This window comes from Myotis brandtii, unplaced genomic scaffold (genome assembly GCF_000412655.1).
Source record: "Myotis brandtii unplaced genomic scaffold, ASM41265v1 scaffold1288, whole genome shotgun sequence".
NCBI lineage: Eukaryota > Metazoa > Chordata > Mammalia > Chiroptera > Vespertilionidae > Myotis > Myotis brandtii.
In genome coordinates, this window is record NW_005354539.1 from 371,813 (window position 1) to 397,699 (window position 25,887).

The 25,887-nt window shown below is 34.6% G+C and overlaps 1 protein-coding gene across 1 annotated transcript in view; it reads left to right on the top strand.

Moving 5' to 3' along the window:
- The window catches only part of CENPE (centromere protein E, 312kDa), a 93,393-nt gene that overhangs the window by 52,092 nt on the left and 15,414 nt on the right, over positions 1–25,887 (top strand). The window contains exons 14-38 of the mRNA XM_014534313.1: positions 668–812; positions 1,393–1,481; positions 3,040–3,207; positions 6,532–6,606; positions 6,829–6,948; positions 8,636–8,758; positions 8,844–9,009; positions 9,305–9,459; positions 9,677–9,991; positions 10,099–10,359; positions 10,517–10,675; positions 12,489–12,779; positions 12,948–13,106; positions 13,533–13,820; positions 13,935–14,087; positions 14,259–14,546; positions 15,140–15,298; positions 15,478–15,759; positions 16,496–16,585; positions 17,206–17,499; positions 18,075–18,233; positions 18,410–18,700; positions 19,788–19,895; positions 21,807–22,025; positions 25,383–25,580. Coding sequence (XP_014389799.1) covers positions 668–812; positions 1,393–1,481; positions 3,040–3,207; positions 6,532–6,606; positions 6,829–6,948; positions 8,636–8,758; positions 8,844–9,009; positions 9,305–9,459; positions 9,677–9,991; positions 10,099–10,359; positions 10,517–10,675; positions 12,489–12,779; positions 12,948–13,106; positions 13,533–13,820; positions 13,935–14,087; positions 14,259–14,546; positions 15,140–15,298; positions 15,478–15,759; positions 16,496–16,585; positions 17,206–17,499; positions 18,075–18,233; positions 18,410–18,700; positions 19,788–19,895; positions 21,807–22,025; positions 25,383–25,580 — 4,755 coding nt within the window. The remainder of the gene's footprint in view (positions 1–667; positions 813–1,392; positions 1,482–3,039; positions 3,208–6,531; positions 6,607–6,828; positions 6,949–8,635; positions 8,759–8,843; positions 9,010–9,304; positions 9,460–9,676; positions 9,992–10,098; positions 10,360–10,516; positions 10,676–12,488; positions 12,780–12,947; positions 13,107–13,532; positions 13,821–13,934; positions 14,088–14,258; positions 14,547–15,139; positions 15,299–15,477; positions 15,760–16,495; positions 16,586–17,205; positions 17,500–18,074; positions 18,234–18,409; positions 18,701–19,787; positions 19,896–21,806; positions 22,026–25,382; positions 25,581–25,887) is intronic.

Consider the following 25,887-nt stretch of genomic DNA (forward strand, 5'->3'; position numbering starts at 1 on the left):
GTGTAGAAACAGAAAGAAAATGATAGCTAAGGAGAGTAAAGAATTAAGATTTTGTTTGTTTGTTTTTTGTTTTAATCAAAAGCAAACAGAGGCTTGTGCATTTGTAAAGCTGAGAGAAAGGAGCCTAGTGAAAATGACAAATGAACAGGTCACTAAGGGAGCAGAGTACCACGAGAGAAAGGAACAAATGAGACCAGGAGGCATTAGTTTGCCAACTTGGAAGATAATTGACATTGTGGAGGGCCCTGTGAGAGGAAATTCAAATGGGCCACCTGTCTGCTTCTTCCCACTTCAAGTTGGGTTTCCAAAGGTGCTTTTTGTGGTAGCTATGATGGTGGCAGCCAATAGTCGTCTGTTCTGCATAACACAGATTGCTTTAAGGATTATGTGTTACCCAATTTCTTTCAGTTAAGTCCCGGAGAAACTTATAAGTTAAGATTCCAATTTTTAAAAAAATGTAAATAGTTTCATCAAATTTATGATGGGGTTAAACATTGATTTGAAAAGTTTGAGTATGTTTTCTTATCTCAGTATGTCCTTAGGCTGTTAAGATCTTAAACTAGGCTTGATAAGAATTCTACCAAGCCAATCATTCTTAAAAACGGAAACTAGTTCCCCCTGTTTTATTATCTGGGGGAGGTCATTTTCATTTTTTTTTCCTCTTTAGGCAAAAATAAAACGAAGAGTCACTTGGTGCCCTGGCAAAATTAACAAAATGAAGGACTTAAACTATGTGAATGAGTTTAATATGCCAATGAATACAACAAAAAGACAAAGGAGTGATGTAACTTCAATAGGAGAAATTGATGAATGTGAGTGCTTTTTTATAAAACTATCCCTATGATGGGAGACTTTACTTATTATATCTCAGTTAATGTGTATAATAAGACGTTTTCTATTTCCAGATCTCTTTAAAATGATGCACTGTCATTAGACTCCATAAGACAAATATTTTTATTGTTTTTGTTCTAATCTTTATCCAATTAAATTACTATTCATATAACATCTGCCTTAAACGTTGCTAATTTTAAAAAGGTGGAATTTACACAGAAAATTTTCAAAGTTATGCCTAACACTTTAAGTATTTTTAGAGGCGTTTAAAAAACTGCTTAACAGTTATCAAATCTCAAATTCAGAATTTGTTCTTTTTACCTGTATTGTGTTAAGGTGCCTATATTTTATGATTATATTCTAGCCAGTGATCTCAATTCACAAAATAATATATACAATCACATCTGTTTTTAATGTATTCTTGGCAGTCATGCTATGAACACATAATAGCTAATTTGAGCTTATTACATCTGATCAGAATTCTTTTAATAATCTATACTTTGAGTTTTAAGAAACTTACCAGCATATTTATGTATAAGTTTCTTTTCCCCTAATTAACAGCTGTCTGTTCAGAGGCTGATGTTTTCAGTAACACCCTTGATACAGTAACGGATATAGAGTGGAATCCAGCAACAAAGCTACTAAGTCAGGTAACTTGAATGTATTTTACAGAACATTATACTTTTACTCTTTAAAGTCATTTGTTATTGGTGTTTACTGTTGTTATAGCACATTATGGCTCTGACTTAAGTTCAGTAACAGTGTTGGTTCTAATTAAGTCTTCTTCACTCATTAGACTCCCAACTGATAATTGTGCCATCCAGAGGGAAGCTAAACACTTTATAAAATGAGCGTATGGTAGTAGGTAAAACTGTCAGGCCATTACCAGCAGATTTTGGTACCTTTGATTTATTTTCTTCTGTTTTGCCTTGGGAAATCACCTAAGGGTTAAAAAAAAAATGGCTGATTTTAAAAGTGTCAAAATTCTCAGGCCTATAGTACAATAATATATGGGGGAGGGATAATGTTGCCAAATAATAATAATAATAAATAAAAGTAACTGTATTATATAAGGTCTTATCACAACTTTAGGAATAAGAACTCCTGTAGTGAATACCTTAGTAAATGTAGATTCCATGTTTAATTCCCCAGCTTCTAATGTTCAAAGAAATAGATATAGTTCTGTATATGTATTTGTTAAAGTAATTTCATGCTAATTTTGGAATAAAATTGGAACCTTCTTGGGAGTTATTATTAGCTAACCACTGTAATTAGTCATAAATTAGTTATTATAATTAGTTAAGTATTGGTAAAGTGCTTCTGTGTCCCTAAAGCATACTCCAGGAGCTTGTTGATTTTATAAAATCCTTGGTCTTAGTTTTTGGTTTTAATTGATTGTGGATTGTTTTTTTTTTTTTACTCGTATTTGTTTCACCTGTGCTTATTCTCATGAGGAAGAAGGAATTAAAAACATCTTTAGGAAGGTTTAGTTAATCTGCCCATTGATGGATTTGTATGATAAAGTTTATCTCTTTATCATAAAAGTATAGAAAACAGAAGCAGGTCTCTGTTGAGGATGGCAAAAACCTAGAAGCGGTTATGAATTTTATTTTATTTTTCAGATGGATTTGAATTAGGAGTGAAACAGAGGTATTACTTATTGATCTCTAAAACTCTAACCGCTGCTAGGTTTTTGCCACTTTCAATGGAAACATTTTATCACAGATCCTTAAGCTCCTTAGGAATAAAGCTGATGGATTTTCCATTATGCACCCTATCTCCTACTCCTGATGAACTTTTCCAGACAGGCACAGGCAGAGCATTTGATTCTATGGTCTTTTTTTTTTTTATTATTCTACCCCTTTCAAAGTAGTCGTGTATTCTAAGTTAACTAATTTACCAAAATGCAAATCCTTTATTTTGCAGTGGACAGCAGAAGCATTTGATTCTATGTCTTTTTTTTTTTTTATTATTCTACCCCTTTCAAAGTAGTCGTGTATTCTAAGTTAACTAATTTACCAAAATGCAAATCCTTTATTTTGCAGTGGATCAAGCTAAAACATTAGGATGATATTGAAAAAGAGAATGGCTTAAATTACCAAATGATTCAAGGTTAAATTTATGTGACTAATCCAAATTTTTAGTTAAGTAAACAAACATATAATCTGAATTCTCTCCAGCTTGAAAATCTGGTTTTGTTTACCACAGGAAAACTTAGAAAGTGAGTTGAATTCACTTCGTGCTGATTATGATAATCTGGTATTGGACTATGAAAAACTAAGAAAAGAAAATGAAGAAATGGAATTGAAATTAAAAGAAAAGAATGATTTGGATGAATTTGAGGCTCTAGAAAGAAAAGCAGAAAAAGATCAAGAGGTAAGGATACGAAACAACACTAAACTAAAACAATGATATTTCTTTTGTAAGAATTATCATTTTCTTAAAGATATTTATTTGTAAGGTTGAAATTGAGGATCCAGCCATTTTCCATATGCATACACAATTAGAGAATTTAAGAAATAATTCATTTATTGTTTTTAAAATAGTTAAATCATATTTATTTCACCTGTTCTTAAGCTCAAGAGGAAGAAGGAATTAAAAACATCTTTGGGAAAGTTTAGTTAATCTGTCTATTGATAGATTTGTATTGAAGAAATTTTAATATCTAGCTGAATGTTTTATGTATAGATACTACATATTAATGGAATTTTTCCATTGAAAGTGTATTCCTAAACAACATTATTAGAAAGCTGGGGAAGCTAATTTTGCACTTTTCTTTTTCCATATAAGAGAGTTATTGTGAAACTAATGCTAAATAGTTTTAATGGAAATATTAGAAATAAAATAGATCACTTAAATTTTCTAAGTATATAATATTAGGCTACATGTTAAGAGAACCTAATCCAGAAACCATGAAACTTGGGGAACTTAAATTGTCCTAAAGATTCAATAAATTTCTTAGTGCAGATAGTCCTAAACAGTTCACAGAAACTGTGAATTCTTTTGCAGAAGTTTTGAATACATATTTATTTTTATGGAACAGAAATCCCTTGCTGGTATCAGACTTGTGAAGTGATCCACAAATACCTCCAAAAATAAGAGCCAGTGTTTTAGTATAGTTAAAATATGAGTTAATTTGCAGATACTCCTCAGATTTCTATATGAATAGCCCAAAGGGACACAGTCCTTTTCCCTCAGTATCATTGAGTAGTTTCTCATCCTCTACCTTTTTAAAAGCAAAAAGAATTCTGTACCAAAACTATTATTTCCATTCTACCTAAAATTTAAGTGACTCCTGCATTTCACAGACATTATATCCTGGGAGGCAAAAGTCAATAAGTTCACAGTTCCATTTAATTTATTTTAAAATTTGCATATAACATAATGCAAAATGTCATGAAAAGAATATTGGGCTTCAATCAATAAAACCAGTTTTATTGAAAGGGGTATGATCTAGTGTCATGGTTAAGAGCCAAACTACCTGGTTTTAAGCCCCAGTTTTGTTGCTTAAGATTCAAGCCTGGTGTGTATTATCAGCAAGTTCTTGAGCACGCCATTGCATCTCAGGGCTTACTTCATGTATATCTCCATGCTTCAGGTTAGATCAGGTGCAAAGAACATGACAAAATTAACTTTGGGCATACATGATTACAAAGTAACACAGAATCTATGTCTTAAAACTCACATCTGATTTTCTTTTTTTCTTTTTAACCACCATCAGGGGGAAAATAATACAATTCTCTTCAGTTTTACTCAAACACAAATTGAAATTCTTGGTCTGTAAGATAATCTAAAATATTACATACCAAAGGCTTACTCTGCTTGAAGATTGTTTTACGACATCCATTGCATGTTAAACTAAAAACATTAAGTCTATGTGCATACAGTAAAACATGTTTCAAAATGTACATCTGGGAGGAAAGTTTAACAAAAGGGGAATGAAAGTCATATGATGGCCTGAAGATATGTGCCCTGGTTTGCCTAAGGGTTTCATCAAAAATCACCAAAGTTGTGGATAATTTTCAAGTGAGAATATAATATAGGGTGTTTAAACAGTAATTTTAGAGGGCGGAATAAACAAGGTCAAGTATCATCATACTCAGAGAACAAGAGAAACTTCAACCCTCTACCTATTTTAACTTGATCTCTTTAATTTTATAATTTTCACAACTTGGAGATTTTTGTCTTAAGAAGTTAAATTTCATTTCACCTGCTGCAAATTACAGTTGAAATCTGTACTATTTTGTATGTAACAATGGATGATCTTTTGATCATATTGTACATTTTCTCTTTGTGCTCATTAAACAATACATCAAATAGTGGTTACACTCAGATCATTACAAAAGTCACATAATCTTTTCTTGTTCCCAGTACTTAAAATAAAGTGTTTCAAATAAAAGCAGGAGAATTATTCTTGCTGAATGCTTTCAAAGTTTAAGATTGACTATTTAGTTCTGTATAAGTAAATGTGATTTTCTAATGCAAAAGTTAGAAGTGGAAGAAAAGGTAACAGATAGAGCCAATTTAAACTTTAACCAATACAGATGTCTAAAACTTTGCTGAAAAAGATAGTAGCCACTAATTACATGTGGCAATTAATCACTTGAAATGGGGTTAGTCTGAATTGACTTAAGCATAAAAAAAAGAATTTAAAATATTTTCTTAATTTTTATTATTGATTACAGGAAGAAATTATAATAATATTTTGGATATATTCGGCTAGATAAAATATATTAAAATTAATTCTACCTGTTTCTTTTTACTTCTTTTTAATGTGGCTACTAGAAAAATTAATTACAAATGTTGCCTCCCTCCCAAAAATTGGGAGAGATTGCATTATATTTCTATCGATTGGTGCTAATCTAAAATAACTAGCAGTAGTCTGAAATCTAAAACTAGGACTGAATTAAATTTAAAAAAAATTATTTTACCTTTTTTAGCACAAAAATTGCCAGTACTCAAATAGTTAATACTACAAATGTTTCGATAGAAAGGAAACTTTAATAGAAATACTTACATCTTTAAGTATTTATACTTTAGACAGTTGAACAATATAAAGCAAAAACATTAACTTTCCAATATTTCCTATAAACCATCAAAGTAACAGTTGATAATTCCAAGCAAATCTCTATAGCTTTGGTGAACAGTAATAATATTTTAAAGGCTTCATGAAACTTCTATAATCCAAACCTAAATTTCAAATCACAACTCATTGAAAAGTATGCCAGTGTAAAACCAAATAGATAATTTATGAGAAGAAAAGAAATCTTTTAGGATAAATACATTTCTGTACTTACCCAAAACAAAAGCCTAATAGAAGCATGTTTTTGTAAAGTTTGATTACTACTTTATTTTCTCCAAGTGGTGCATACTAATTTGCTTTTGAAGTTATTGTAGCTTTATTAACAGAGGATAAGCCTGTTATTTGGGTCATGCCCAAATAAGTTTCTTTTTCTTGTTTGCTTGCTTCCTGGGGTTTGCAGAGATTTTGTTTGGTTGATTGGTCTTGGGGTTTGATTTGGGGCTTTTTTGGTACTTTTAAATAATGAGATGCTCTGTTACTGTAGCTTGAACAGTTATCTCTCAGTCTCTTCTTACTTGTTGGGTGATTCTGAAGCAGTGATTCAATTTTTTTTTTTTTTTTTTTTTTGCTTTATTAACTATTGGTTTGCTCTGTTGCCTGTTCACATGCTCTTACAGATGCAACTAATTCATGAAATTTCGAACTTAAAGAATTTAGTTAAACATGCAGAAGTATATAATCAAGACCTTGAGGTGAGCATTTATGTTCATATTTCTACTAATAAGGAACTAGAACTATAAAACAAATCATGCATAATTGAATATGATTTATGATTTCAGAAAATAAATTATATTTCTTAAGTGTCAACTTTTTGAATTTTACTGTTTACCAATTTGAACTGTTAAAAAGTTCCTTGTAATCCCCTAGAATTCAAATCCAATTAAATTGTTTTACTCTCCTTTGATTTCTTTTAGAATGAACTAAGTTCAAAAGTAGATCTACTTAGAGAAAAAGAAGACCAGATTAAAAAGTTACAGAAATACATAGACTCTCAGAATTCAGAAAGTGTGAAAATGGACTTGTCATACTCATCGGTAAAAATCAGGTTTATTTTATTATGTAATAATGTTAATATTTATAGCATACCTTCATCATCATCATTAAAGCAAATGCTTATATTGAGCCAACTATGTGCTGAGCATTGTAATGTTTTACATACAGTATTTTATTTAATCTTGTCAATAACCCTATGAGCGAGGGACTATATTAGGAACATTGCCATTTTTACCAATAAGGAACCATTCATAAAGAGTTGAGGATATCATCCTTTGAGTGATTATAAACAAGTAGGTTATGAACTTCCATTAAAAAATTAGTTATTTAAAAATGTTTAAAATTTTTTTTTATTTAAAAAAAGAAGTGTGTAGTCAATGTCTTCAGGTGAGCACTTACATTGTTGATTAATTCTAGAACTAAAACATAAATGAGCATGTTTTCATAAATGTCATTAATTTCACTGATATTAATGCATTCTCATAATTTAAGTAACTATTTTCAACAGTTTGAGTATTTTTCAGAAAATATTGTTCTAGATGACTTTATTTGATACTAGATTGTGGTATTAAGTAACATTGACATGGTGAAATTTTGATTTTTTTATCTATTTGCTATCAATACACCTGACTACTTCAAGAAAGTTAACAATTTCTAGCTTGAAATTTTTAAATCTTGGTTTCTGTTCTATTGGTTTTGTTTTGAGTTTTTCATAGTAATCTTTGTTACATTCTATTAATGACAGATGATTCTTTTTAAAAGTATTCTCACCTGGCCTGCATGGCTCAGTGGTTGAGCGTCGACCTATGAACCAGGAGGTCACAGCTCAATTCCCGGTCAGGGCACATACCCAGATTGCAGGCTCCATCCCCAGTGTGGGGTGTGCAAGGGACAGCCAATCATTGATTCTCTCTCATCATTGTTTCTATCTCTCCCTCCCTCCCTTCCTCTTTGAAATCAATAAAAAAAATATATACTAGTATTTTTTAAAAGTATTCTCACTGTTCTGAGCTGTGGGTAAGAAAGGTACTTTCATATAATCCTGGAGAGTAGGATTGATACAGTAGCAAGCAGAATTGCCAATTTTTAAAAAAATTATTTCTTACGCTTCATTCATTCACGAGTGCATTATTATTTTTCCAAGTACATATGGTTGAATTTATGTAAGCTAAAGTCATGTTAAAATGTCACTTTTCTCTGAACATGACTTCTGATTTTTTTTTCATATATTTATAGATCATTTGCATTTTCCCTTCACTAAGTTACCTGTTTGTATCTTTTCTCTATTTTCCTATTGGATAATTTTCTTTTCAAGTGGTAATTTAATTTTTTAAAATAATCCTCACCTGAGGATATGTATAGAGAGAGGAAGGGGAGGAGAGACAGAGACAGAGAAACATTGATGTCAGAAAGAAACATCTATCTGTTGCCTCCCATATGCCCCAACCAGAGATCGAACCCGAAACCAGGGTATTTGCCCTGACCAGGAATCAAACCTGAAACCTTTTGGTGTATAGGACAACACTCCAACCACCTGAGCCACCTGGCCAAGGCTAATGTAATATTCTTAATCTTAATTATTAACTACTAGCCTATCATGTTTGGGAGAGAATAACAAAATAAAAATACATAGAGAACTTTAGCATGCTAGCTGAACAAAAGTGTGCTAACGTTTTCCAATTCTGAGAAAGTTAGATTTCACTCAAATCTTTTTTGTCATGTGTATAGGAAGACAGTGACGATCTAAAACAAAAGAAACAAACTCTGCTTGATGCTGAAATTATAGCCCTTGATGCCAAGAGAGAATCAGCCTTTCTTAGGAGTGAAAATCTGGAGCTGAAAGAGAAAATGGTAGGTGATTTTTGTAATATTTTCAAAATTGAGCACTTGTAATGATCAGTACATTTTTGTAAATTTGCAATGTTTCTCTTAATAGAAAGAACTTGAAAGTATGTACAAGCAAATGGAAAGTGATAATCAGTTACATCAAAGCCGGTTGGAGGCAAAAAAGAAAATACAAGTTGATCTGGAGAAAGAATTACAATATTCTTTTAATGAAATAACAAAACTCAACTCCCTTTTAGATGGCAAAGTTCCAAAAGGTATCTTGAAATTTCAGGCTACCTCTTTGCAAATCTAACTTTCTGTTGAAATGTACCTAAAGGATTTTGCAACAATATTCCAATGATTGGAAATCCGTTATTCTCTGATTTATAATAACAATATTAACTTTCAATATTATATGTATCAGTATGTATAAGTGTTTCCATGGACTTCAGATCATAAGGGTTAAAAATTGTACATGTTCTTAAAAAGGTGATTCAAGAAATATTAATATGTATGGTGATGGATAGAATTTTGGAGGACAATTTATTTAATTTACCAAAAATTTTCTAGATTTGCTCTGTAATTTGGAATTGGAAAGAAAGATTACAGCTCTCCAGAAAGAACTGAAGAAAGAAGTTGAAGTAAATGAAACTTTGCATGAAAAAGTTAATTTGCTCTCAGAATTGAAATCTTTACCTTCAGAAGTAGAAATGCTAAGGAAAGAGGTAAACACATTTTTAAGGAAATAACTCTTATTTTGATGGTAAAGTTAAACAAGAAAATACACTTAAAAGAGACAAAAAAAATATTGCCTTTTCTCGGTCAGATCTTTGCTCAATTTTCAGTGTCTTTTTGTAGAAAAAGTTTTTTGTGTTTTTGTTTTTCTGAAAATTTCAGTAGATCATACATTATTAACAATGCTAAGTATTCTTTTTTTCATAGGTAAATGATAAGTCTGAAGAGCTATATCTAATAACATCAGAGAAAGACAAATTGTGTTCTGAAGTAGTTCATAAGGAGAGTAGAATTCAAGATTTACTTGAAGAAATTAAGAAAACTAAAGATGACCTTGCAATCACCCAGTTGAATTATAAAAACATGGATCAAGAATTCCAAGATTTTAAAAATTATCATATTGAATTTGAACAAAAGTATGACATGGTCCTTGAAGAGAATACAAGAATAAATCAGGAAATAGAAAATCTCTCTAAAGAATCTCAAAAACTTGGTTTAACTTTGGATGACCTAAAGACAGAGGTTGGTACAAGATACCCTGTAGAGAAATGATCTTTAGTCTGCTGCAGTTTGGTTCCATACATATGCCATAGAATGTTCTGCTTTTCACACTTTGTCTTATTTTAAAGCTTTCTCAGAAAACCCAAGAACTTCAGCAAAGTCAAGAAAGGTTCAATGAAGTGGAACAGCTGAAGGAACAATTACAAAGTAAAGATTCCAGGCTGCAAACTATAGAAAGGGAGAAAATACTGACTACTGAGAAGCTTCACCAAACCTTAGAAGAAGTAAGGATCTTGACCCAAGAAAAGGATGACTTAAAACAACTCCAAGAGAGCCTGCAAGTTGAGAGAGACCAGCTGAAAAGTGACATTGAGGATACTGTAAACATGGTAAGGTTTTGACTGGTTAAATGTTGAAAACTTGGAACATCTTTAAAAACATTATCGGAGCCATCATTCATTATTTATGATCAAGTAGAAACTATAAAATTATTTTTATTGTTTCACCTTATTCTAATGGAAATGGTTTTGTATTTCTCTGACAAAGAACATAGACACCCAAGAACAATTACGAAATGCTCTTGAATCTTTGAAACAACACCAAGAAACTATCAACACGCTAAAAATGAAAATTTCCGAGGAAAGCTCCAAGAATTTGCCTGTAGAAAAAACCATAAAAGAAACTAAGGATGAATTTCAGGAAGAGGTAAAGAGTTCCTGTTCAAAATTTTCATATATTTACATATGAGCTTTCTTCTTAACCTCAAACACTTAAGTACATGACAGTAATCTCAATCTTATTTATTACTCACAGTGGTAATAACTAACAATAATTCATAAACTTCATCCTAATAGCTTTGAAATAATTTTAATATAACTGCTTACAATCAATTTGGAAAATGGCAAAAAATATTAGTTCACTTTTTTTTTTTTTAATGCCCCTGACTGGAATTGAACCGGGGACCCTTCGTTCACAGGCCAATGCTCTATCCACTGAACAAAACCAGCTAGGGCCATTAGTTCACACTTTGAGCTGATATTTTATTTTACATCAGATTTTTATACTAAACTTCTTTAGAGTTTACTATAAAATCAATGTGTATATCATATATATGCCTATTTCTAGTTCTTCAGCCATAATTTTACTAGTAGGTGCTTAAGTCTTACCTTACTCATTCTAGGCAGTATGGTTTGTTTTTTCCTGAGACCTTATGAGAATAGCTGCTTTACCAGTTAACTAATACACAAGAAAAGCTAGGATGGTAATGATGATTTTTTTAAAAAAAGAGGTGTATTATAGTGTGCTAAAGCTGCCATAACAAAATATCATAGACTGGGTGGCTAAAACAACAGAAATTTATTTTCTCCTAGTTGTGGTCTAGAAGGCCAAGATTAAGGCACCTGAAAATTCTGTTTATGGAGAGGCCTTTCTTTCTAGAAAGTAGATACTGTCTTTTTTCTGCGTCTTTACAAGGCCTTTCTTCTGTGCACTAGAGCTGAGAAAGTGTCTGATATCTCTGCCTCTTTTTTAAGGGCACCAATCCTATGGGACCAGGGCCTACCCTTATGACCTCATTTAACCTTAATTGCCCTCTTTAAATGCCCTATCTGCAATAGTTATATTGGGGGTTAGGGCTTCAACAAATTTTGTGAGGACAAAATTCAGTCTATAATGAAGTAATTGGAAACAACTAAAAATTACTCATAAATACTTAAAACTATAGAAAATGAAAGTTTTAGAGAAAACAGCTTTTTTCATAAATATTCAGAATTATTTTTTAAAAGCAATATTTTATTATATAGACAAAGATGAAGCCAAAATTCTTTTTTCCCCCTTCTTTAAATCTATTCCTTCAGCATCTCATAAGGCACTACTGTCTTCCTCATTGATTCAGTAAGAAATAAATTTATTCTCCATTCTGAGCCCAGTCAGTCTTTTCTTCTTAAAACCCTTTGATGACACATTGTTACTCTTGACATCAAGGCCGGAATTCTTCGTAAGGCAGAGAATTCCCAGACCTTGCTGGTCTCTAGCATTATTTCAGTTCTCTTGTCGTCCTGCTCATTATACTCCAACAACTCTAGTCCATTGTTCTTCCTCATCTCATGGCTTTCAGATGGTCTCCCTACCTGCAGCATTACCACACCAACTCCCCCACTTCATAAACACTCACCATAGGTTAAGTGTGCCACTAATACTCTAGGAGAAGCAGTACTTCTGTTTGGTAAGATTTGAATTAATGTCTACTTTTCCCCTAAAGTGTCTCAAAATGGCAGAGATCCTGTAAATCTCATTCCCGTTTTATCTCCAACCTCCAGTAGTACACTGACATCACAGTGAGCCCTCCATAAATAAGTGCTAAATACCCGCATAATGGAGGAGCAGGGAAGTGGGAGAATTGCTCTGTAAAGGAACCATTAAATCCTGTCTTAATTGTTTTAGAAAATTTCCTGGCTTCTTTTCCCCTAAAATAAAGTATCTTTGGATATCAACTGTACTGTTTTATGATTCTCTTAAGATCCAAGAGGCTCAAGACATACCAGAACAGTCCTTTAATATGCAGGAAAAAGACAATGAGATTAAGAAAATAAACAGTGAGATGGAGCAATTGAAGGAGCAACTCAAAGCTAAAGAGTCAGCACTGCTAGGATTAGAAAAGGAAAAACTCAAGTTGTCGGAGAGACTTCAAGAAAGTCATCAGGAAATGAAATCGATAGCGACGGAGAGAGATGACCTACAGAGGCTGCAGGAAGCTCTTCAGGCTCAAAGTGACCAACTCAAAGAACACATGAGAGAACTCACAGCTAAGGTAGGTTACATTCTTTTCTGTGTGTGTGTGTGTGTGTGTGTGTGTGTGTGTGTTTAACTAATTTGTAAGCAAATATTTTTGTGGAAAATAAACCTTTGGAAAAAGGAATCAGAGCGTAATGGTTATAATGTTTCTATAAATTTCTTACAATTTCCTCTATTAATAAAGCACCTAGAAACTGAAGAGGAACTTAAAGTTGCTCATTGTCGCCTGGAAGAACAGAAGGAAACTATTGATAAGCTGAGAGTGAATCTTTCAGAGAGAGAAACTGAACTATCAAGCTTTCAAAAGGAATTAGAAACAACCAATGATGAATTACAGAAAAAGGTAAATTGGGCATGAAGGGACAGTGGGGAAAAAAACCTGAGTGAGGTAGCTAACCGAATTGCAAATACTTACTTTTTACACACTAAATTGTTTTGGCGAGCATACTGGATTTTTTACCTAAAAAAAATATATATATATATATACACACACACACACACACAACATACACATACAAGGGTGGGTAAAAGTACATTTACAGTTGTTCAGATGGAAAGACGTACTGGTTATGAGTATTACAAACAAAGAATAAACTGCTTTGTGTACTCGCAACTATAAACCTACTTCTGCCCATATATATGCATATATATATATATATATATCACATAAAAACACAACATACATACATGTATATACAGATGCACACATATAAAAACATTTTATGCATTTGATATATATATATTTTTTGGCTATTATTATTATTTTAAGATGCAAGAGCTTCATGAAAAACAGGAACAATTTATTTGCGTCAAAGAAATCAGTGAGACTCAGGAAAAAATGAGTGAACTGGAACAATTAAGGGAGCAACTCAAAGCCAAAGATTCATCACTAGAAAGCACGGAAAGGGAGAGGCTCAAGTTAACTGAGAGACTTCAGAAAAGTGAAGAAGAAATAAACATTATAATTAAAGAAAGAGATGAACTGAAAGGGGTGCAAGAGGCCCTTCAAATGGAGAGAGACCAACTCAAAGAAAACATTAAAGAACTTGTAGCTGAAGTAAGTTTCCCTCTTCTGATGTTTTTGGGAACACAAATAGTTTTAAGGTGATAGCAATGCTCATTATTAACTTCTATTCACTATTAACTTTTATTCATTTTGCTCCAATCATAGAGACAGAAAATCAAAGAGGAACTACAAACTACTTACATTCTTCTAAAGGAGTACCAAGAAACTATTAGTTCAATGAATATTTCAAAGAAGACAGATCAAGGAGCAAATATTCAGAGAGATTTAGAAAATTCAGATGCTGAATTATGGGGAAAGGTAGGTCTTGTTAAGTTGGAAAATGACATCAGATTATTGTGCTCCTCATGTTCCTGAGGAATAAAAGAGTACATACATTAAACTAAATGTAAAAATGATTGACTTAATTTAGAAACAAATCTTTATTCTAAAAACCTGCCTTTGCCCTCACTTGTTTTATGATTTTCTCAGATTCAAGAATTTCCGGAAAAAGAACATCAGCTTCTTGAGATGAAAGCTGTAAATGAGACTGAGGAGACAATGTGTGAAATAGAATACTTGAAGAAGCAATTTGAAACCCAAAAGTCAACTGTGGAAAACCTAGAAATAGAGAACATAAGGTTAACTCAGAGACTCCAGGACAACCTTGAAGAAATGAGATCTGTTACAAAAGAAAGAGATGACCTTAGGAGTATGGAGGAGACTCTCAAAGTAGAGAGAGACCAGCTCAAGGAAAACGTAAGAGAAACTGCAATTAGAGTGAGTTACCATCTTTTCCCCATCTAGTAAAAATGACACTGTGTCTCAAAAGAACCATAAACAGTAGGGCTGGTGGGAGTGTAAAACTGGTCCAGCCTTAGAAGGTTGAAGGAGGAAGTGGGAGTGTATTTGGTAATATCTTCCAAATATTTTAGTAAGTTTATCCATTTACCCAAAATGTTCAGTTGTAGCTATATACCCTGCACACATTAGCGCAACCATGCGAAGATATTTGTAGAAGGATTGGTAGCAGAAAGTTGCATTAACAAAATAAAGCAAACAAAAAAAATAGGGAAAATTCTAACTATCTGTTAGTAGGAGACTGGTTAAATAAGTGCAGCACATTCAGACCATGGGATGCGAGGCCACAGATAAAGAATGAGGTGGAGCTATGGTGTTGACTTGGAAGTATCCTGGTAGGGGAAATTGTAAAGTAGTATATGTAGCTTGTATTAGCACCTGAGAGTCAATTGGAGGATGAGCACTAGGAGGTATAAGGAGGGAGAGGAAATTTTACTTCTTACTCTGTACTTTTGTGCATATGGTCTGAATTGCGTTCATCTGAATATATTATTTTTCTTTCTCTAATAAAGGACCTGGAAAGACAAGAGGAACTAAGAATTGCTCACAAACATCTGAAGGAGCATGAGGAAATTATTGATGAACTCCGAAGGATTGTTTCTGAGAAAACAAATGAAATATCAAATATGCAAATGGATTTAGAAAACAAAAATAGTGCCTTAAAAGCACAGGTATTTCTTTTAAGTTCTTACCTAAGTAACAGTTTTAATCAAGTCTTTTGTGTAGTGAAACAAGATATGAATTAGCCTAAAATTGAGGACAAGTAGAGATTTTGTCTGCATAATTTAGAAACGAATGTTTAGCTTTTGTTATCTGTTTATATCAGAATTTATTCTATGATTATTTCAAGATCCAAGAAGTTCAGGAGAAAGAACATCATCTTCTTGAGGTAAAAAATGATCTCAAGGAAACTATGTATCAAACAGAGCAATTAAAGAAGCAATTGGAGGCCCAGAATTCAATCTTGGAAAATACAGAAACAGAGAAATTAAGGTTGACTCAGAAACTTCATGAAAACCTTGAAGAAATAAAATGTGTTACTAAGGAAAGAGATAGCCTAAGGAGAATGGAGGGAACCCTCAAAATGGAGCAAGACCAGCTCAGAGAAAGCCTCAGAGAAGCAGAAGTTAAAGTAAGTGACACTCATACCTCTTCCTAGTGAGGAAATGTGAGCCCTTCTTTGATAGAAGCATATACAAAGCACACATAAACCACAAGGTTGTTCATTGTAACAGTATGTAACAGAAAATGGGAAACAACCAAAATGTCAATCAGGAGGAAACTGGGTAAAGATAAGCAATGTGTCAAGAATATTATACAACAGGTAAAAAGAAAAAAAATTCAATAGATTTGAGTGTCCTAATTGGGAATCCCAAAATAACTCTCAGTGAGAAAAGCAGGTTGTAAAATAGTGTGTGCATAATGTGTTTGCCTCTGGAAAGGAGAGGTTTGTGGGGAAGGGGGGAAACGGAAGAGGGAAAAGCTTTTAACTTTCTAACAAAAATGTAGAGTAAGAATTAGAGTTCTGTTATTTTTACTAAGAAAATATATTACTTTCATTTAAAAATAATAGTTACCTTGCCTAGCTGTGTGGCTCAGTGATTGAGTGTTGACCTATGAACCAGGAGTTCACGGTTTGATTCCCGGTCAGGGCACATGCCCAGGTTGTGGGCTCGATCTCCAGTAGAGGGTGTGCAGGAGGCAGCTGATCAGTGATTCTCATCATTGATGTTTCTATCTGTCTCTCCCTCTTCCTTCCTCTCTAAAATCAATAAAAATATATATTTTAAAAAAAAATACTGGTGGGGGAGGGGATGGGGAGGGGGTTATAGAAAGAGGAGCTAAGAATTGCTCACATGCATCTGAAGAAGCACCGGGCAGGGATTGTTTCTGAGAAGACAGATGAAATGTCAAATATGCAAATGGTTTTAGAAAATTTAAACACTGTATTACAAGAAAAGATATATGGGGGGAGGGCTTTGATTAAATATCTGATTTATTTTTGCCTAAAATACATTGGGAATGTAAAATGGTTTGGCCACATTGGAAAACAGCTTGGCAGTTTTTACTAACACCAAACATATACCGGCCTGTGACCCAGTATTTCTACTTGGTTATGTACCTAAAAGAAAAATGTACATACTTCAACATAAAGATATGTACAAGAATGTTCTTAGTAGCGCTAATCATAATAGGGAAAAACTGAAAATAATGCAAATGTCTATCAAAAGAATTTTAATTTATAAGATCAAAAGCAGGCAAAACTCATCTAGGATGAGAAAAGTCAGAATAATGATTATAGGATGGTATACATAGGAACTTGAGGATGGCTGCTTTAAAAAGGTTCTATATTTTAATCTGGGTTGTAAGTACATAAATGTTAAGAATAATTGATCTATATATACACTTAAAAATAGATCACTTATTTATTTATACCTTAAAAGAAAATAATTTCTGGGTGGAATTATGTATTCATTAAAGCAACATGGGAAAACGGTTGTCTAAATCAATTTAGAAACTTCTTTATCCTTTCCTTAAAAACCAACTGTCTGCTCACATGTTATTTTATGATCATCTTAAGATCCAAGAACTTAGGGCAAATGAACATCAACTCTTGAAGTTAAAAGAAGACTTCAGTGAGACACAGAAGAAAATGTCTGAAATGGAGCAATTAAAGAAACAATTCAAAACCCAAAGTTTAACTCTGGATAAAATAGAAATGGAGAACTTAAATTTGACTCAGAAGCTTCATGAAAACCTTGAAGAAATGAAATCTGTAATGAAAGAAAGAGATCATCTAAGGAGAGTAGAAGAGACTCTCAAACTGGAAAGAGACCAACTCAAGGCAAATCTACAAGAAACCATAGTTAGAGTAAGTTGTGCTCCTTTCTACCCAGTAAACATGTTTTTAATATAAGAGGCTCCATTCTTTGAAAATAAATGGTACTGTTGGTGATCTTTTAGGAAATGTTATAATCTTTTAAGAAGACAGTTTGATAATATCTTATTAAAAATTTATCAGCATATGCATTTGCTACAGCAATTCCATGCCTATGAATTTAACCTATCAGTATGTTCACACATTTGGGGCAGAAATACAGCAAAACTTACTGCAACATTGTAATCCAACTGTCCACCCATAAGACACTGGCTAGATGGAGCTCATCTGTGTAATGGAATACTAAGCATAAGAACAGGGCATGTGATAGTGATTTAGAGAGATGTCCAAATGATATGAAAGGTGAAAAGTAAGTGGCAGAGTTTATCAGGGAACAGGACTGGGATAGGTGGAACTTTTGCTTTAGATCCTTCTGCACTACTCTAATGTAGTGGTGGAATGGTGGTGGTTTTTAACGACAAGCATGCATTTTTTTAAGATTTTGTTTAACCAGTTCATTAAGAAAAAGTAATGTTTTTTTATGTCATCATTTCTCAATTCTAATAAAGGATCTGGAAACACAAAAGGAACTAAAAATTGCTCGTATTCATTTGAAAGAGCACCAAGAAACAATTGATAAATTCAGAGAAAGTGTTTCAGAGAAAACAACTCAGATCTCAAATATTCAAAAGGATTTTAATAAATCAAAAGATGATTTACAGATAAAGGTATGTGTTGTTTTGTTCTTTTGGGCGTGTCCAAAATTATTTGTGAAATAAGGGAGGATATAGATACAGATATGTAGACATAGCTATATATATGTACATATATAACAAATAGACACTAGTTTCCTTCCTTTAAGGGATTCTCATTGCATTCTAACTTGTTTTATAATTATCTCAAGATCCAAGAACTTCATAAAAAAGATATTCAACTTCTTAAAATGAAAGAAGATGTCAATAAAAGTCATAAAAAAGTGAATGAAATGGAACAATTGAAGAAACAATTTGAGGCTCAAAATTTATCTATGCTAAGTTTGGAAATGGATAACTTACACTTGACTAAGAAACTTCATGAAAGCCTTGAAGAGATAAGAATTGTAGCTAAGGAAAGAGATGAGCTAAGGAAGATAAAAGAGTCTCACAAAATGGAAAGAGACCAATGCAGAGAAACCTTAAGAAAAATGATAGCTAGAGTGAGTTCAGAATCTTCCCCTATCTAGTAACTATTTATAAGAATCAAGCTTTTTTGAAAAGGGTAACAACAGTTTGTTTTGTTGTTTTTCTGCAAATGTCTACAAGCCATAAAGGGTAATGGGGAAACTACTACTGTAACTTTTCACACAAATAAGAAATACAGGGTTTTTCTTAAAGCCAAAATGTTTTTTAAAGTGTTTCAAAACAGAGAAATAGTATTATTCTCAATTTGCAGGATTATATTTGTAAAAGATTAAATATTCCATTTCACTACTTCTACATGATAAGAGTTTTAGACATGGGCTCTTATTAACAAAGTTAGAAGGGAAAAGGTTAGACAAGATGAATACCAAAAAAAAAATGAAGTTGTTCTCGTATGACTTTTTAAGTTGAATATCAGAAAACAAAATTCAGATAAGAAAATGTATGAAATCTGTAAAGATTCAAGTGGAAAACAACATCATTTGTAATCTCAATAGAAATATCAGACACTTGGGAATCACCTTTATCTTGACCTAACTAAATGTATAGAGATTTAAATCACTCAAAAAAAGATCTTATTGAACAATTAGTTATTCTTTTAGGTCCTATAATATATAAGATAAACAAATGGGAGAAAATATTTTGTTTTTTACAGAAATTCAAAGTGTAAACAGGATATGAGTTTTCTGCTTCCAGGTGCTGGGAGGAATGTATTAGTAGGGCTTGGAACACTGTAGATAGTACAGATGTGTTTGCTAGTGTGTTTAGTTGGCAGCAGTGATTCTGATTCAGACATTTGGAGGAATTGGAACCAGAGATAAATCTAAAACCTAACTTGCAACTATGAATATTAGAAGGACAAATTCTATCTCTAAAAAGTATGTGGTTCTCCCATTTTTTCCCCAATGGGTTGAGGCCACTCATTACAAGACTTAGTAGTGCTATGATTCATTTTCTGACCATTTTTAACATTGCTTTTGAACTACAGGTATAACATTTAATTCCATCATTGAACCTTGATATATAATACATAATTGAAAAAGTATGTGTAGACATTTCCTATGTAGTTATAGTTGACACCTTATTTATTTCTTTGTATCAAAGCAAGACCAACAGAACCACAAAGAAGTAGTAAAACATGAAAAAAAGTTACTGTGTGATGAAAAAGAGCACCCTACAGAAAGCCTGAGAGAAAAGTGCTTTAGGATAAAAGTAAGTGCCCCTGTTTAAATTACAAATGAATATTTGTACCCTTCAGAGGTCGATAGCAGCGATTTTCAAACAGTGTGCAGCAAGAATTTTTAAAAACATGCAATACCTGTCCTAGCTGGATAGTTCAGTTGGTTAGAGCGTCGTCCCGATATGCCAAGGTTGCAGGTTCGATCCCCGGTCAGGGCACATGCAAGAATCAACCAGTGAATGCATAAACAAGTGGAACAACAAATCGATGTTTCTCTCTCTCTACTTACCCTCCTCCTCCCCACCTCAATCTGTCTCTGTCTCCCCCTTCCTCTCTCTCTCTAAAATCAGGTGTGTGTGTGTGTGTGTGTGTGTGTGTGTGTGTATGTTTTTGTTTTATTTTTTAATTTTTAAACATGTAATACCTGACTAATCAGGGGCACTGACCTCTTTTCCCTTAGATTGTCAAATAAAAAAATGACAACAGCCAGCACAACAATCGGTTGTGAATGAATCAAAAGTATACCTTTATTGTTGTTTTTGTTGCTAGATTGGCAAAAAATATACTTTAGGGTAAGCCGTAGAATTTTAATAGTTTATGTGTGCCATGAGATGAAAAAGGTTGAAAATAGTTTGTGAATTCAAGGGAACCTCTGTGGAATGAAAAGATAATGGTCTATATGTTCCTAAACTTTCTAGTGCAGGTATATAGGTGTGCATATACTAGTATACATGTTATAAACAAACCAGTGGGGGGCTTGCGGTTTAAGGCCTCACTGGAAAGATGACATTTGAGTAAATACCTGAAAGAGTTGAAGGATTGAGCCATCCAGGTAACTGCTGGACCAGAGTATAGGCAGGAGGAACAGCAAGTACAAAGCTCCTGTGAAGAGCCTGCCGTGTGGATCCCAGGAACATCACGAAGACAGAAAGCTAGTAAGAAATGAGGTCAGAGAGTTAATGGGGAAGAGGCAGGCTGTTGGGCTTTAAAAAGACTGCATTTTACTCTGAGTCGAGATGGAGATCCATTGTAGACTTTGACCACATGAGAGACATGATCTGACTTACATTTTAAGGGGTAACTCACTGCTGTGTTGAACATAGAGTGGAAGCGGGAAGACCATTTGTAATACAGACAGATAGTGGCTTGGACCAGAGATGTAGAAATGGAAGTAGTGAGGAGTGTTTGGAGTCTGTATATTGAGGGTAAAACCAACAATATTTTCCGTTGCTCCTATTAGAATGCAAGATCACTGAAGACTTGTTTTGTGTTTAGCACATTCCTAATGGGAGTCAACATTCAATATGTATCTTTCTCTCTCTCTCTCGCTCTCTCTCGTTGTTCTTTCAGTTCTTTGTACTGTTTTCTCTTTTCTTTCTGGGGTTTTCTTTTTTGTCTTTGTTCTTTGTTTCCCCTTAGTTTTTTTGTTCTCTCTTTTCCCTCTTCTCACTTTGTTCTCTCTGATTTTCTGTTTCTTATATTTTCACTTTCTCTTAATTTTCTCTTCTCTCTCTCCTTAGTCACTTATTTTATCTGCTACCTCACGTTGCCATTGTAAACATGAGCCAGCATTCAGCCTTGAGCTACAATATATACTACATTGAATTCACTTAAATTTCTCCTCAGACTTTGTAAATGCTCATTCAAATCATGAATGTTCAGAAGACTAAAAGAAAATATCAAATGTTAAAAATGGTTAATTCCGATTTTCTTTGTTGTATTTGCTTAAAATTTTTATTTTCACAATAATTGTGTATTATTTCTATAATCCAAAATCAATAATATCAGTTTCCTTTTGTTGTTTTTTAATCACAATGGTTTTAATTTATTACTCTCCTACAGAAAATATAAAAGCATAAGTTTTGTTATAATTCTAAGGCTAGAACTACTTATTGTTAAATTAGAATCATTTGTTAAGTTGAATGAATTCTAATTTTCTTTAGGAGCTTCTGAAGAGATACTCAGAGATGGATAACCATTATGAATTCTTACATAGATTGTCTCTTGACTTGGAGAAGGAGATTGAAACCCAAAAACAGCTTTCAGTTAAAATAAAAGCAAACCTCTCACTTCCATATCAACAAACCAAAGAGATTCAAAAACTTCTCACTGTCAACCAAAGGTGTTCCATGGAATTCCACAGAGTCATGAAAAATCTAAAGGTAACACCTTTTTAGTAATATCTTTGTAAATATTGCTATAAATTTTGGTAACAAACTTCATTGTATTTAAGTCCAACTTTGCAAGTTGACACATTTGCTTCTTAGTATATGTACTTCTGTCTGAATTAAAGATTACATGGGTCTAAGAATAGTGTGCAAGATTCTCAGTGCACCAGAACCTGGTCATTCAATAAAACCTGAACTCTGCCTATGGGCCCAGACACAGGTATGAATAACATCTCAAATATTTCATAGTCTAATGGGTGAGGCAGATATATAGACAGATAATAGTAAGTGCAGTGATAGAAGTATGTGCAGGTTATAGGACATACTAGGAAAAAAGTTAAAGAAGACAAGACTGTAGTGGAAGACAGACTCATTCAATGAAGCTGGGATGGAGTTCATTTTGCAGATAATGGGGAGCCACTGGAAAGTTATTTTAAGTGGTGGCAGTAATGTGATTAGATTGCGATTTTAGATACTTCACTCTAGATAAAGAAGATAGGAGTTTGCAGGGGAAAAGCCTAGTGGCAGAAAGAAGAGCCAAGAAGCAATTGTCCCGATGGGATATTATGGGTGACTGAACTACTAGTGAAGGTTTCTATAGGGATAGAAGAGATGGAATAAATTAAATATTTAGCAGTTTAAAATCACAGGTCTGTTTGATAGTGGAGGTACGGAGAAAAGTTGAGATTGCATACCAGGATTTGAGTTTAGCCAAGTTTGTGAGTAGTGGAAAGAGGAGTGGGGTCAGGCAGGAAAGGAAGATCAGGTTTTTACTTTGAGATGTTTTGAGGTAGAAATACCTATCAGGGGACATTCAAGAAGAGAAACTCACTAGGCATTGTCAACCAGTGGTCAGTGGTGCCAATTCAGTGCCAATGGAATCCCCAGTTTGGGGTGTGGTGAAGAAGGAAAGTTTATTCAGTGCAAAACAGCTCAATTGTGATACAGCATAGCTGTGAAAACAGCAGAGCTATAGAACAGCTCTGGGGCCAGACCCCTCTCCAGCTAGACAGCTCTGCTCTGCTCCATGCTGTCCCACCCTGCATTGTGTTGGTCTGCTCCACTCTGCTCTAGCAAGACATCTTCAGTGTTTCACCTCAGCCAGGGACATGCAGACTTCAGGCTTCCGTGGAAAGGGAAAGTACTCTCTCAGAGCCAGCAAAGAGTTGGCTTACATGGGCAGAAGTTCCCACCCCTGTCTCATGCCAGTGAGGACTCCAAATCCTCACAGTTTGATTGGTCCAAAAGGCACTGTCCTAATTGGTTAGAATAGAACCACTCTGACTGAAGCTGCACAGCTGATAGGGAAAGCCTCAGTCCTTTTGGTTGAAATGGGATTCCAGGAACTCCTTTATAAGGGCTGGCTCAGATGGCTGAAACGGTGCAGAAACAGGCAGTGCAATGCAGAGTCAGGCAATTCAGTGTAGGCTTCTTCATGAAATGCAATTTGCATGAGAGGCCACTGTGCAAGAATGGCTGCTAGACTTTGCTTTTTAAAATTTATTTGAGCCCAGTTAGCCGCTAGGAGCCCTCCTAGTAGGTGTCCTTCCCCCACCCCACCCCCCACCCCCCTCAAGGCTCACAGCATTTAGCTGTAAGTCTGAAGTTTGTCAGAAGAGTCAGGACTAAAGATAAAGATTTGGGATTCATCAGCATATACATGATGGATAATATGTGTAAATTCACCCAGAAAGCATAATCCTATATAATAAAAGCCTAATATGCTAAGTGTCCAGTCCATTCAACCAATCAAAGCGTAATATGCTAATGATATGCTAAGGTCGCTCAACTGCTAGCTATGACATGCACTGACCACCAAGGGGCAGACAGTCAGCTGGTGGACCAGTTGCTATGATGTGCACTGACCACCAGGGAGCAGATGCTCCAACTGGTAGGTTAGCTTGCTGCTGGGATCCAGCCAATCAGGACTGAGCGAGATGGGCCCCACCAGGGAGCAGGTGCTCCAACTGGTAGGTTAGCTTGCTGCTGGGATCCAGCCAATCAGGACTGAGCAAGATGGGCCAGACATGCCCTGGAGTCCTCCTGTGGTCCCTCCCTGCCTGGCCAAACTCTTGAGTCCCTCCCCTGCCCTGATCATGCACTGGTGGGGTCCCTTGGCCTAGCCTGTGCTCTCTTGCAATCCAGAACCCCTTGGGGATGTCGAAGAGCCAGTTTCAGGCTGATCCTACTCAATGCAGGAGCTGCCCCCTGGTAGTCAGTGCACTCCCACTTGGGGAGCGCTGCTCAACCAGAAGCCGGGCTCATGGCTGGCAAGCACAGCAGTGGTGGTGGGAGCCTCTCCTACCTCCATGGCAGCACTAAGGATGTCCAACTACCATCAGTTGGACATCCCCCAAGGGCTCCCGGACTGCGAGAGGGCGCAGGCTGGGCTGATGGACGCCCCCACTCCCCCGAGTGCACGAATTTTGTGCACCAGGCCTCTAGTAGAGGAATAAAAGCCTTGGGGTAATAAGAGAACTCTGGAAAAGATAAAGTTTCAAGAGCAGTAACAGAAAAGAGAGCAACACATGGGATCGAGGTTGGAAAAGTGAGACAGGAGAGAACCAAACTGAAGTGTGTCACTCAGGTCAGTGAAGGAGAGTAAGTCAAATAACTCAGCAGCCATAATGAACTGAAGAGGTCCCCTCAATTTGTTGATAATAAAGTTCATTAGGACCTTTGTCAGAGCAGTTTTTGTTGATTGGTTAAGGAAGAGGCCAAATTATAAGAGGTTAAGGAATGGTGGCAGTTGAGGAAGTAGGAAGCAAGTGTCTCCTATCTAGTTAAATTGCCCCTCAGGTTCTGATAGTCGTTCCCAAATCCTATCAGATATCCAGAATTTATTCATGAAGTCCATGGACCATATGACATTCAAATTATTGTCACCTTGAAGTCAAATATCTAAATATGCTTGACAAGAAGGTCTTGAGGCATGGCACACCCATGCTGATTACCAAACCAAGATAGGCAGAAGAGGGTGTTGAAAATGAATTATCAGGTATCTAGCTGGAAAACCTGGGTGATTGGTGATATAATTAACCAGAAGGAGCCAATAAAGAAAGTTGGATTTTTAGGAAGGAAAGATCATGTAACCTTTTAAACATTGAATCTGGGGTATTTTTATGATAACAATAAGGTATATCCAGTAGGAAGTCAGAAATAAGGACCCAGAAGTTACTCTTCCAAGATGCTGAGAGGAGAAAGCTGGGGACAGAGAGAGGCTCTTTCCTTTTTCCTCACTTGTCAGAGGATATAGATAAATGCAATGCCATCCACCTTCAGTCTTGAGGGTTTAAAACATCCTCTAAATGTGAGATAAGTTCAATTTCCCAATGTTTGTTTCTCTTCCAGTATGCGTTAAGCAATGTTATAATGATAAAGAAAGAACAGCACGAATCCATCAATAAATTTGAAATGGTTTTCATTGATGAAGTGGAAAAACAAAATGAGCTGATAAGTCAACTTGAGCACCTTCCCCAAGGTTATGATGTATCATCCAGAGAATTAAGGGACCTCAAATTGAGCCAAAAGGTGGATCTACATATTCAGGTATAATTTATTTTAAATGGATTTAATTAGATTATTGAGCCTTTAATTAGATTTTGAGCCTTTTTTAGCAAGTAGGTACCTATTCATGTGCTTAGAGGCATTGTCATTTACCAAAAATTAAAAATAAGCTACAGAATAGCAGCTGGCCAGATGTAAAGAGTACCAAGTCATAGAGGAGCCTCCTTTCAGAACTTGGCTGATTCAGAAAAAATGTAACAATATCAGTAAGTGGGAATTCGTGGAACCCCAGAATAAGTTTCTAAGTGCCATCTAACGCTTCCTAGACCTGTGACTAGGAGTCAGAAAC